General features: G+C 42.4%; 1 protein-coding gene across 2 annotated transcripts in view; it reads left to right on the plus strand.

Moving 5' to 3' along the window:
* Window positions 1-1,922: 1,922 nt before the first annotated feature.
* Window positions 1,923-13,323, plus strand: part of cacna2d2b (calcium channel, voltage-dependent, alpha 2/delta subunit 2b) — a 44,856-nt gene continuing 33,455 nt past the window's right edge. For both annotated transcript variants that reach the window (XM_010900622.3, XM_010900623.3), the window contains exons 1-2: window positions 1,923-2,350; window positions 11,487-11,568. In XM_010900622.3, coding sequence (XP_010898924.1) covers window positions 2,235-2,350; window positions 11,487-11,568 — 198 coding nt within the window. In that variant the 5' untranslated portion in view covers window positions 1,923-2,234. The remainder of the gene's footprint in view (window positions 2,351-11,486; window positions 11,569-13,323) is intronic.

Raw genomic sequence — 13,323 nt, forward strand, 5'->3', positions numbered from 1 at the left:
CTGACGCCAGACCTTGTATTTAGCACATCCACTTGTGCACTTCATGTAACGCCTGCCGTTTTTCTGTGTGTTGTTACATATATGCATTTATGAACTAAGCATACGTTGCACCATGTTGTACATGTTTTCCAAAGGCGTTTTTAGAAAACTGTGGTGCAGACATCAGATGAAAGGTTTCTTATTGGCCTTGTTTCGTATTATTTTAGTGTAAATGAAGGTCACGAACATGGGGTCCCTTTTTCTGCTCTTGTTCATTGGGGGTCCGCCTAACCTGCACATCACAGCATCATTACAGGGCTCCTACACTCAATTTCTTGCTGCGCGGGAGATGTTATGGAACAAGAGGATTGTCAAATTAAGATACAGGATGGGTTTTCCCTGTGCCTGTTGTAGTGTAAACCCAGAGTACTGTGCAGCCCAAGGAGGAAGTGATTATGTTTAACCAGATACCCTAAACCGCACCCTATTTCCTGTATAATACACAACTGTGATCTGGGGCCCATGGCGCTCTGGTCATAAGTAGTGTGGCATATATAGGGGGTAGGGAGGATTTGGGATGTGTGTGTGAAAAATATTCCAAGATTCCTGAGTATTCATTTTCGTTCCAAGATAGAATACATTCCTGAGTATTCGGTTTTATTCCAAGACAGAATACCTTATTGAGTATTCAGTTTCAATCCAAGATAGAATACATTCCTGAGTATTCAGTTTCATTTCAAGGTAGAATACATTCCTGAGTATTCAGTTTCGTTCCAAGATAGAATACATTCCTGAGTATTCAGTTTCGTTCCAAGATAGAATACATTCCTGAGTATTCAGTTTCATTCCAAGATAGAATTCATTCCTGGGTATTCAGTTTTATTCCAATATAAAATACATTCTTGAGTATTCAGTTTCATTCCAAGATAGAAATAATTCCTGGGTATTCAGTTTCATTCCAATATTGAATACATTCCTGGGTATTCAGTTTCATTCCAATATAGAATACATTCCTGAGTATTCAGTTTCATTCAAAGATAGAATACATTCTTGAGTATTCAGTTTCATTCCAAGATAGAAATAATTCCTGGGTATTCTGTTTCATTCCAATATTGAATACATTCCTGGGTATTCAGTTTCATTCCAATATAGAATACATTCCTGGGTATTCAGTTTCATTCCAAGATAGAATACATTATTGAGTATTCAGTTTCAATCCAAGATCTACTGACACTGTTACTTTATTATCCACATAAGACTCCTATTATGTTGAGATATACTACAGGCAACACTTTGTTAGTGAACTGTATAAACAATATAGACCATATCATGTTTGTCCTATTAAGGTTGTGAATCAATGTGGAGGGGTTGTATACTGGTTCCTCTCACCCCCTGCTGGCTCTGTCTGCCTATGGGGTCCCTTAACTTTGAAGCAGCGATCCCATGTAACCTTTTAGTAGGTCATCTTAACAGCAGAGAACTGAGCTCTTTAGTTTGTATCACTCCAAACTGCCCTAAGGGCAGATTCACAGAGAGGTACCTGTGACATGTGTTCACTGGTACAAAGCCAGCGGTCAAATAAGCAATATAGCCTATGTCAATTCAGTTTATTCAAGCTTGAAGAAGAACGGTTACAGAGATACAAGATCGTTTTATTGACGTTTTCCTCACTTGGTATAGGCTGCATTGGCGCTGTGTTATCCAAGATACAGACGGGGGCTACTGCTTCTCAATAGCCAGCAGTAGTAGGAGGAAACAGAGGAGCCAGATTTCCTTCACAAATGTTAAGCACAGTCCTTTATTTTAATGGCTACATTACCAAAGGTCAATATATCTTTAAAGCATGAATATAAAAACAATCACAGGAAGATACAGTTCAAAATGAGATTGTGTTTGTCAACGAAGTATGTACACATACGACTGACAGTGTATCTGAAGTCCAGTTGCTGTGTAATTGAGCGTGTAACCTAAGTTCAAAGTGATCCCCTTCATGCGTACGATGTAGATGTACACTAGCTCGTGCTTGAGCGTCGGAGGTTGCTGATGAGACTAGTGAAGAGTGGGCGAGCGAGCGACTCTGCGGTATCTTGGCAAGAGCATCAATAAGCCTATATAGGCTAGTCCACTCGCCGTAATGGTTGCTTTATCTTCGAAATGAGCTGAGGAACCGAGATGAAATCGAAAGCGAATTGAAAATTGACGATTTGGGATCTTTCGCATTTTTCCAAACCCGTTTTTAAGATTTTTAATGGAAAATGGCGATATGCACTCCGACTTGCAGCATTGCCTGCTTGGTATCTTTCCAGATCATCTTGATATTCAGTGTACCGTGGCCTGGAGCCGAGGGTCTCACGTTCCCCCAGCAATACACGTAAGTAAAATATATTGTCTAACAGTGACTATACCACTTAAAATATACAACTTTGCTAAACCTGCCCCACAAAATGCGTATTGATGTCCCGGATTTGAATGGAACACGGGGTGACCGTGGGCCTAATTCTGGACCCCATCGCCTCTCGGGCTGCCAGAATAGGATACTAAAATCATGTTTCTCGCTATGCTGCGATTGCGAATTAGGGAGTAAGACCGCTACTTTAGGAATTTGAAGTGGATCGTTGGTTGCTGTCATCATACATTACCGAGTCACAGGATGTTGTTGCTGGATATCAGTACATGAAGGAATCAAATGAAGCAAATGCTCTTATTTACAATTAATCAGATATTTTACCATTCATTGGCTGTGTCATGTTTTTGTCACTAGATCCACCAAATTGTCTTTCCTTTCGTGTCTGTCTGGCGTCCAATCTCTGTCAAATCTGGTTGGCAAGAATAGGGTGCTTGTCACTTAATTGATGGTTGTTGTGCTCCGTGGGTGTTTACTCACAACATTCCCCCTCTCTCTCTCTGTGTCTGCCTCTGTGTTTCTTTCTCTCTCTGTGTGTGTGTCTTATGTTATTGTCAATGCCATACCGACAGTGTTTGATCTAAGTTGGCAGCATCTTTCTTCATTGTCTGACCCATCACTGGTCACAGTCCTGTGGGGAGAGTGGAGGTCTGCTGTGTGTAGACATGTTGTCGATAACGGTGACACACTTCTTCCAAGGCTGCGAAGGGTTTAGCTTATGCTTAGAGATGTCATCGTTTTGAATCATGTGAATAACACAACCGCCATCAACAGCACCACGTGGACATGATCTCATTCTGGATGTAGGCACTCTTATGTAATGTGTGTGTTTGTGTGTGTGTTTGTGTGTGTGCGCAGAATGACATAAATATTGATGATTGCTGACAACACGATGGGACTGATTTTTCTTAAGGGAGATGCCACTGGTGATGCCTGTGTGTGGGTCAGAAAGCTGTTTTTGGAGTGTTAATGGTTGGCTTGCAAGGCTAGGCAATTATCACATCACAACGTATGTAGCAAGAATTTGCGGAGTAGGACTGCTGATCTGGGATCAGGTATCCCTGTGAACCTAGGCGAGACAGGTGTGCCGTCTGGAAGGTTAGTTACTGTTGCTTCCATTGACGTTTTAAGTAGGTTTCGGGTGGAAGTGATCATAGAGAATTTGGCGCAACTACTCCGGTTAGGTTGTTACTCGTGTTATTCTTTATGATGAAGTCAAAAGTGGTCCTAAATCAGCAGTCTTAGTTTGAAACGGCCTGAAGCGATCGGCAATGTAATCCCGGACTAAAGCGTGTCTTGCTTTAAATGGATCAATAGAACGAATCAATAATAACCTCTGTAGGAATTAGCCTGTGTTCACATGCCTAACTGGGCCATTTCTCTCTCCTAATCGGTCTGTGAGAGGAGCTCACCACTTGTCCGAGTAACGGTGACAGTGACTTGAAGGATTAGTTCTCTACTTTCAAAGTCGATGTTAGACATTTCCTCATTCTGACATGAGTCTATGAACCAGTAGATCCATGGTTCGGTATTTTTAAACAGCCATTACACACGTCAGCTAACTTCGACCACCACTGGGCTCCTGATAGGCGTGCTATAGTGACTACTTGTGGCAGGTCAGGTACCGACAAGCTTTATTGTGGGATCTGGCCGGTGAATCCTTTCTCCTCCAAGCATGTCAGTGCTGGTGATTACTTCCCGGGTTGAGCAAGCAGTGGGATCAGATGCGGAGGGACTTGGTGAGATGTGCTCTGGAGAAGGACATGCGTCTCATGCCTGCAGTTGCCGCGACGAAAGCTTGGCCGAATGTGTGAATTTGGACTCGACAAAATATTCTATTTTAAGAACAAGCACTGGGCGTTATTTTACTGAAGCTGTTTACATTCCCTGTCACTTTCATTGAGTGCTGCGGCATTTGTGGGGAGTGAGTTGTTTACTGTCGCCTCTGTACAGTGACCCCGGGTCCGACACTCAGGTTGAAAAGGCAGTCAGATAACATCGAGGCTTAATTGGTCCACATTGGAATAATAATCCCTTTGTTACTTTTAATCAACCTCTTTTCAGCTCTTTCTTTCCAACATTTAACACTTTCTCTCATGAGCACAGCTGGCACTTGAGACCACAGCTTTCCGGGCCTTTCTCCAGGCTCTCCAGGCAGACAGGCACTCACCAGATGGGACTGGGATCTCTGGGACGCTAGGAATAAACTCTAGGCCAATCACAGCTGGAGTTACTTGGAGCTGTTTGTCTAACCAATGAGAGCAAGGGTCTTTGGAAGCTGCAGGGACGTGTTGTGTGTGTATGCGTGCGTGTGCATGTATATGTGTGTTTGTGTGTTAGCGTGATCCTGGAGAAGCGTATGGTGTGAGTAATTGTGTTCAGGGGTACGAGAGTACTACGTTTTTTCTGCTGAGTGAGTGCATTAAAACAGTACCATTTGCATCTGCACTGTGGGCCAAATGAAGCAGAATCGCTACATCGAAGAACAGCAGCTCCCTTCAATTAAGAATTAATACTGCAGCAGTCAGTTTTCATCCCCTCTCTCAATCTCTCACAGCCCCATCCCCTCACCCCCCCCCCTCGTCCACTCTTTCTCACAGTCTCTCTTCCTCTGCATCTTTCACTCCCTCGCCTGCCCCTCCCCCAATCGCATGTACTCCACCCTCCTCTCTGTGCCTCATCCACCCCGCCCTTCGCTCCTTCGCTCCTCCACACCTATCTCTTTGGAAGTGAATGTGGGTCACGGTGTGCTGTACGGTGCTACTCCCTGGCCCCCTCTCCCAGGTCCTCTGGGTGTGGTATGTATGCCAGGTAACAGAGACGCATGCAGCAGTCAGCGCCGCAACACGGTTCTCTCCTGTCCCAGGGGTGCCTGGTAGAGGAAATGGAGCGCACTCGGAAAAGCCAGGATCGAGCTTCAGCCGCTTTGAATAACACACGCCCAGAAACCCAAACGGCGTCCTGTTCCCTTAATAGTGAAACACTTTTAGGTATATGTGGGATTTTATTTTCCCCCGGCACATTTATGTTTTATTCAGGACAGACGCGGTGGAGGAAGATGGATGAAAGAGGTTTTGCTCAAAGACCCAAACCCATGCTGCAGTGATACGCGTGCACTGGAGGCAGAGACCCAGACAGCTGGACCTCCCCGGGATTTAGTAGTCCACTGCTTCTGATCGGGGCACATATGCATGGTGGAAATGAGGGCACTATGAAGAGAGTAGATGTTGAATGTGACCACAGACAGAGAGAGGGCATCTGCTCTGATCTGCTCCTTGGGCAGTAGCTGTTGTCATGGAGCACTTTATAAAGCCATTTATTAAAACCTGACTTCTTGAGACTTATATTTCGATCAATCATCAGTCAGATATATTTTATCAACAGTTGTCATAGAGTTCTTTTACAGATACTCAGCCTTGTTCCCCTTATAATATATTATAAACTGACTGTTTTTAATCCTGAATGATGATTGACTGAAAATTGGGATATGAAACGGTTTAACATAGGTATGACATAACATCCATAGTATATTGGCCATATGCCACACACCCCTGTGTGCCTTATTGCTTAATTATACCATGTCTGTTGGTTCGTATCTGTCAATAGACAGGTTGATCTGCTGTACAGATGACAGTTTACTTGTAAACCCACTGAGTGCTGTCATTTAGTCACATCCACATTAATTTGGGTGTAGGCGACTCAGGTTCTGTCCAAAGGCACTTCAGGTTTCTTGATTCAACTGACCTGGAACACCATGTGTATTGAATTTAGGGAATTACTGAGCAAATTAATTGTCTGAAGGCGCTCAGTGTTCTGCCTGGCAATAACAACATGCAGCAATACCTGTGACACTCACGAAAACAGAGCTTACCAATCCTGCACTGCCCACGTATCCTTTACAAATTGCGTGAGTGGCTGCAGGTGCACACGCAGAAGATTCTAGATCGTTAGCTAAACAGAAACGATGGATCTGCTGCCACAGCCCGTATTTGGTCATTTCATGTTTGTCTGTCTTTCTGTGTCCTGCTCCTTTCGTACATCATTGTCACGGAGTAACCTTATTTGCACAGGACAGGACTGGGGATATCTATAAATCATAAAAATATGTATGAATTCACGATAATGTTAGCCATTGTAAATGGATAAAAATTCTGAATTGTGTTAGCCATTGAAAATGTATATCAATTCACGCTAATGGTAGCGTGTCATCCAGCCACCATCATCTGGCTGTGGAATGTGTTGTCTTTCTAATCCATCCCGTATTTGTCGTGTTAGCTGTTCTCTCTGCCAGCTGTAGTGGTGTCGATTTCCTAGTGACCGGCTCTGTTGTGGATCTGGACTGGATGTTTTGCTGCCAGGTTCACGCTGTAGTCTGGTTGTTACATTTTTGTTTGCTTTTTTGATTCCTGTGCCTCTGCACATGACTCATGCCATTCTTGCTACCTACATCGGGTGCCTATTTATAGCACTTGCCTTGGTTATTTTACCAGAGTGTACAAGTGTGGATTAGGGAATACACTGTGTCTCATTGCAGGGGGCCTCTCCAGCTGTTCAGAGTGCCCTCGGCCTAGATCCTGACCTGGTAGTAACAAGTTTGTACTTTAATTACGTTTCACATCATAGACACAGTAATGCAAAAGTTATTCTAGAATAGTGTTTCTTGTGAATGTCAAGCGTAGCATATTGCTATGAATTACCGGTACTGTAGACAAGTCCTTCGCTTGACTTCTGGGCTGATGAATCAGTGGTCTGTATTCTCTCGCTGAATAGGCTGTCATGGATTAATCCCGTCAAAGTCAATCATTGGGGCTTTGCTCCAGTGGCGGAGGCAGATACAGTACCATTCAAAAGATTGGACACACCTACTCATTTAAGGGTATATCTTTAGTTATGCTATTTTCCTCATTGTAGAATATTAGTGAAGACATCAAAACTATGAAAGAACACATAGAATCATGTAGCAACCAAAATAGTGTTAAGCAGATCAAAATACATTTCATACTGTACATTCTTCAAAGTAGTCACTGTTAGCCCTGATGACGGCTCGGCACATTCTTTGCATTCTCTCCACCAGCATCGTGAGTTAGTCACCTGGTAAATTTGTGGAGTTTCTTTCCTTCTCAATGCGTTACGGTGTGCATACAGAGGCTGACCAAGAAGGGTGGAAATACAGAAGACCCTCATTATGCCTGTACTGTAGAACAGCTCAAATTAGCTAAGAGAAATGACAATCCATCTTTACTTTAAGAAAAGAAGGTCAGTCAGTGTGGAAAATATCATGAAATTCAAAAGTTTCTTCAAGTGCAGTTGTAAATACCGTCAAGAGCAATGAAACTGACATTTATGAGGACTACCACAGGAAATTCAGAGACCCAGTTTACCGGTCTCAGAAATTGGCAATTAACATCACCTCAGATTGCTGCCCAAATAAATACTTCACAGTTTATACAACAGACACATTTCAAAATCAACGGTTAAGAAGGACTGTGTGAATCTGGCCTTTACGTTTGAATAACAGCAAAGAAACCACTACTGAAGGACACCAATGAGAACAAGAGACTGGCTTGTGCCACAAAAAACATGAGAAGTTGATATTTCACCAGTTGAAATATGTCCTTCAGTCTGATAGTCCAAATTTCAGATTTTTTATTCCAACTGTTGTGTTTTGTAAGATGCAGGGTGGGAATGGATGATCTCCGCATGTGTAGTTCCCACTGTGAAGCGTGTCAGGCCTTTTACTCCCAAGAAGTTGTTTGACGGTGCTGCATCCGATGACCTGTGCTCCACAATCAGACGACCTTAACCCAGTTGAGATAGTTTGGTATGACTTGGACCGCAGTGTGAAGAAAAAACAATTGCTCAGGACATGTGGGAACCTCTTCAATACTGTTGGAAAAGCATTCTGGAGGACTACTTCATGAAGCTGGTTGGGAGAATGCCGAGCGTGGCTACTTTGAAGAATCTAAAATGTAAAATGTATTTTGAGTTGTTAAACTTTTTGCTTATATTATTATGTTCTACACCGATCAGCCACCTGCCTAATATTGTGTCGGTCCCCCTTCAGCCGCCAAAACAGCCCTGATCCGTCCAGGCATGGACTCCACTTGACCTCTGATGGTGTGTTGTGGTATCTGGTAGGGTTGCACGATATTGACAAAATGTAATGTTGCAACATGAATCATGAAAATTGCTATATCAATATTCATTACATGTGTAAAAACACTAAAGTTATGGGAAAACCCATCAAAATAGAATAATAACATATGAAAACAAGTTTTCTCCCAAGTGTTTATGTTAACTGACAGTCATATTGGACTGGTACAACATGAATAAATAAAGACCATGTCAACAGAACAGGACATGTTGTACTGATGGTACAGCAGACCTGACCACCCTGTCCAGATTTTTATGGTACCAGACGTGCACTGCAAACTGAGGTTCAGAACTCCCATTTGCCTTCATTGCACATTTATACATCCCCCTTGTACATACATTATACTTAATACTTGTTCATTTTCTGTCCTCTTCAATTTGCACTTCTGGTTAGATGCTAACTGCATTTCGTTGTACTGTACTTGTACTGTTCAATGACAATGAAGTTCAATCTAATCTAAAGGTTTTCTTAGGATATGCCCGAAAAATTAGTGTCTACAGTAGAGGAACGCTTGTCAACTCTCAAACAGGGCCAATCACAGTTATTGGCTTTTTTAACCACGATACTCAACCTACACTAAAAGCAAAATCTTTTTGAAAACATAAAAACAAATCATTGCATGGACAGACTGCAAACTAGCTACACAAAGCTTTGTAGGCTACCGCAAAGGGAATCTGAACGCTGTTCCCTAGAATACTCCAGTGTTTCAGCCTTTGTGAAGGTGCCTATTGTAATTCTTGGCAGCGCATACATCATTTGAGATTTTTTTAAATTGATTAAGCCTCAAATCTAGTGCAAAGGCATTTTAGAAGCATTGCCTCTATAGCTAATAGCCTACCGGACACTCGTTCATTCTATATCGTGCGTTCTTCTCCTGACTTAATGCCAAGATTCATATTTATTTAGGATTATACTTTTGTAATGCTTTTTGTGACGTGCATTACTGTTATAGTTTATCACGTAACATTTTGGCCACAAAGTTTCTTCTTCGATCTCCGTTATTTCGTTGTCTCCCTAGGACACACTCATCTTCTTACTTTCCTGTCCTTTCTTTTCTTTCGCTCCTCTGATACGTAATGCTGTCTCTATCTCTCTCCTCTCTCAAACGCTGTCTAATTATGCACACATGTCACGTGGTATGCTCCATAGGGTATGTTCGTGTAATGGACCCGTGGCGCTCACACTTGCATGTGACAGGACAATTGGCCAATTAAACATGATCATTCTGTAGTGGTTTCTAGCAGGCTCTAAATCAAACACAACTAAGCCACACAGCCAACGGACGCGCCTCTCCACAAAATAAACGGAAAATCGCATACTTTGCATGACATTTTTAATTTTGATATCGCGCAACGTGATATTGCGATATAGAGTCAGTATATCGTGCAGCCCTAGTATCTGTCACAAAGACATTTGCAGTAGATCCATTAAGTCCTGTAAGTTGTGAGGTGGTGCCTCCATAGATCGGACTTGTTTGTCCAGCACATCCCACACAGATCCAATCAATTCGATTGAGATCTGGGGAATTTGGAGGCCAAGTCAACACCTTGAACTCATTGTTGTGTTCCTCAAGCCATTCCTAAATAATTTTTGCTTTGTGGCAGGGCACATTATCCTGCTGAAAGAGGCAAATACCATCAGGGAATACTGTTGCCATGAAAGGGTGCACATGGTCTGCAACAACATCCACATGAATGGCAGGACCCAAGGTTTCCCAGCAGAACATTGCCCAAAGCATCACACTGCCTCCGCCAGCTTGCCTTCTTCCCATAGTGCATCTTGGTGCCCTGTGTTCTCCAGGTAAGCGATGAACACGCACCCGGCCATCCATGTGATGTAAAAGGAAATGTGATTCATCAGACCAGGCCACCTTCTTCCATTGTTCCGTGGTCCAGTTCTGATGCTCACATGCCCATTGTAGGTGCTTTCGGCGGTGGACATGGGTCTACATGGACACCCTAACTGGTCTGCGGCTACGCAGGCCCATACGCAACAAACTATGATGCACAGAGTTCTGATACCTTTCTATCAGTACCAGCATTAACATTTTCAGAAGTATGAGCTACAGTAGCTCTTCTGTTGGATCGGACCACATGGGCCAGCCTTCGCTCCCCACGTGCATCAGTGAGCCTTAGCTGGCCATGACCCTGTCACCAGTTCACCGCTTTTCCTTCCTTGGACCACTTTTGATAGGTACTGACCTCTGCAGACCAGGAACACCCCGCAAGGGCTGCAGTTTTGGAGATGCTCTGACTCAGTAGTCTAGCCATCACCATTTGGCCCTTGTCAAAGTTGCTCAGATCCTTACGCGTGCCCATTTTTCCTGCTTCTAACATCAACTTGTTCACTTGCTGCCTAATATATCCCACCCACTGACAGGTGCCATGATAATGAGATAATCAATGTTATTCACTTCACTTGTCAGTGGTCATAATGTTATGGCTGATCGGTGTACACTAGTTTTTTAAAAGTGATGTGTTGTTTTATAGTTTTGATGTCTTCACTTTTAATCTACAGTTTGGAAAATTGTAAAAATGTAAAAATGTAGAAATACCCCGGAATGAGTAGGTGTATCCATACTTTTGACTGGCAGTGTATTTTGATTAGCCTGTTTTTGTTTTCTCGCATTAGAGAATGAATCCCCACCACGTGTAAACTGAATGTGTCCCCATCACTCTTGCTTAACTAGTGTTACTCTCAAGAGTTCCAGTATCCAAGTTCCAATTGGCACCCGACTCCCAATGTTGTGGACTACTTTGAGCAGGGCCAGCGCTGTGGCCCACTATGTGTGTCCGCTTTAATGCAATGCAAGTTACCTAAGGTCGAAGTTGCTTCTGTCAGTCACGCAATTTGACGAGAGTACCAACGGCAAAAAGGACACCCCGGTGTTGTCCCAGCGGATGGGCCGTTGAGGAAGTGACACACTGTCTCCTTCCCGTGTGTCTACAGGATAATGCACTGGGCCAGGCGCATCGAGCAGGAGATCGACAGAGTCTTCCAGCACATCAGTGGAGCCCAGCAGCTGAAGGGGGTGAGTGCAGGCCAAAACTTTCCCAGGCCAATTTGTTACCTTGTTATAATGGTTTGACACACGCACAGTGTGTGTGTGTTTGTGAGAGAGAGAGCTGGCACGCCAACTTGTTTTTTTGTCCTGCTTTTCCTCAACCTAGTATTCAATCATCATAGCCCTTTCAGGAAAAGCTGGAGATTCTAAGTAACAGTGAATTCATTTCAAGTTATTTGGTTGATATTTACACTTTCATTTAGTTTAAGGGTTCTTGATCCTCCTCGTTTAATGTTTCAGAGTAATTCCTGTTCATCAGTCCTGTTGTGTTTTCATCAAGATAATACTGAACAATTACAGTGCTGTAGCTTTAAACGGTAACTTTCCTAACTTTTTCAGCATTCTCACCACCCTTTCAAAATTTAAAAAAATGCATTCAAGGTAAAAGTAGCGGGTAGGAGGAATAGTTTATGAATATACATTTTGGGGTAGCTAAGAATTTTAAAACCAGTTTTTGACTGACCCCCATTCAGTGTAAACAATTCATTTTGTGCAAGATATAGTGATTATTCAGATCTCACAACAGATTTTTACCACACACGCCAGAGATTAACAGTCTAGTGACAAATAGAATTACTTTTTTGGGTGCCCCAGTGAACTTTGGATCCCTTTTTGGCTCTCATATCTGGGGCTGGTGCTTGTATGTGCACAGATCACCAACACAGATCACCAACCCAGAAACCCTAAGTACAATTCAATAACATGGACTTGCCATGGAATGTTTTGGCAACTTACTGTTTAAACAGGTTATAAACATGACTGGCATTGTTGACTGACGACAGTGTACTCTACACCTACAGGTTGTGCATTCTAAATAGATGAATGTATGTGTGCTCTTCTTAAAGTATCCATCATCACAATACTCTATACACTACATACAGACATTTTTCATAAGGATCTAAATGGAGCCTGTATGATGCTTATAAATCTAAAAAGATTATGTACAGCACCAACAAAGTGTTTTGCTACGGTTACGATCGTTTTTTGGACTTTGTAGAGTTTTTTTGAGGATGTGAAGAAATATATTGTTTTTGAAAATAATTTTCTGCAATACAATATTGACAAAATTCTGTAGGTTTTATTATTACCTTAATTAACAAGTTCAACCAAGTGAAGGACGCAAATTTCTTATTGTGTGTAACTTACAAGAAAACGTCTTGTTTCTTCTCAAAAAAGCATATTTTTTACCCTTTTTAATGAGGCTTACGCTCTATCCAAATCCCAATGTTTGAATATTTATTACAGTTTACTCACCACTATTAATATTATATTAGTATATTTAATATGCATTGATATTCATGGCAATTTTACATTTGCTGTGTTATACAGCATGATTTACAGGAATTACATTTACTCTCACTGATGGACAAAAGTATAAATTTTATAGCCATGAATGGCGCTACAATTTAAAATGTATATTTTTGTAATTGAAACTCTCCTTTTACATTTTTTCCCTGTTTAAAAATCTTTCAAATTACGTTTTCTGAGGTGATTCCACAAGTAATCAGGGCTTCCACAAGACATCTTTTTTTTTTTTACTGAAAAGGGTTCCCCAAAGTCTTTCAAACCCCGAAGGGTTTGTTCCTTGTATCAGCTGAAGCGGGCCCCTCGGTCCTGGACGGTAAAGGCTGTGCAGTGTTCAGGGCACACAATGACTGATGAGTGATGGCGGTGGCGCGTGTCCTCTGTATTCCTCCATGTGGGTGTCACAGCAAAACAGAT

Source organism: Esox lucius, chromosome 17 (assembly GCF_011004845.1).
Source record: "Esox lucius isolate fEsoLuc1 chromosome 17, fEsoLuc1.pri, whole genome shotgun sequence".
NCBI classification, from domain to species: Eukaryota; Metazoa; Chordata; class Actinopteri; order Esociformes; family Esocidae; genus Esox; species Esox lucius.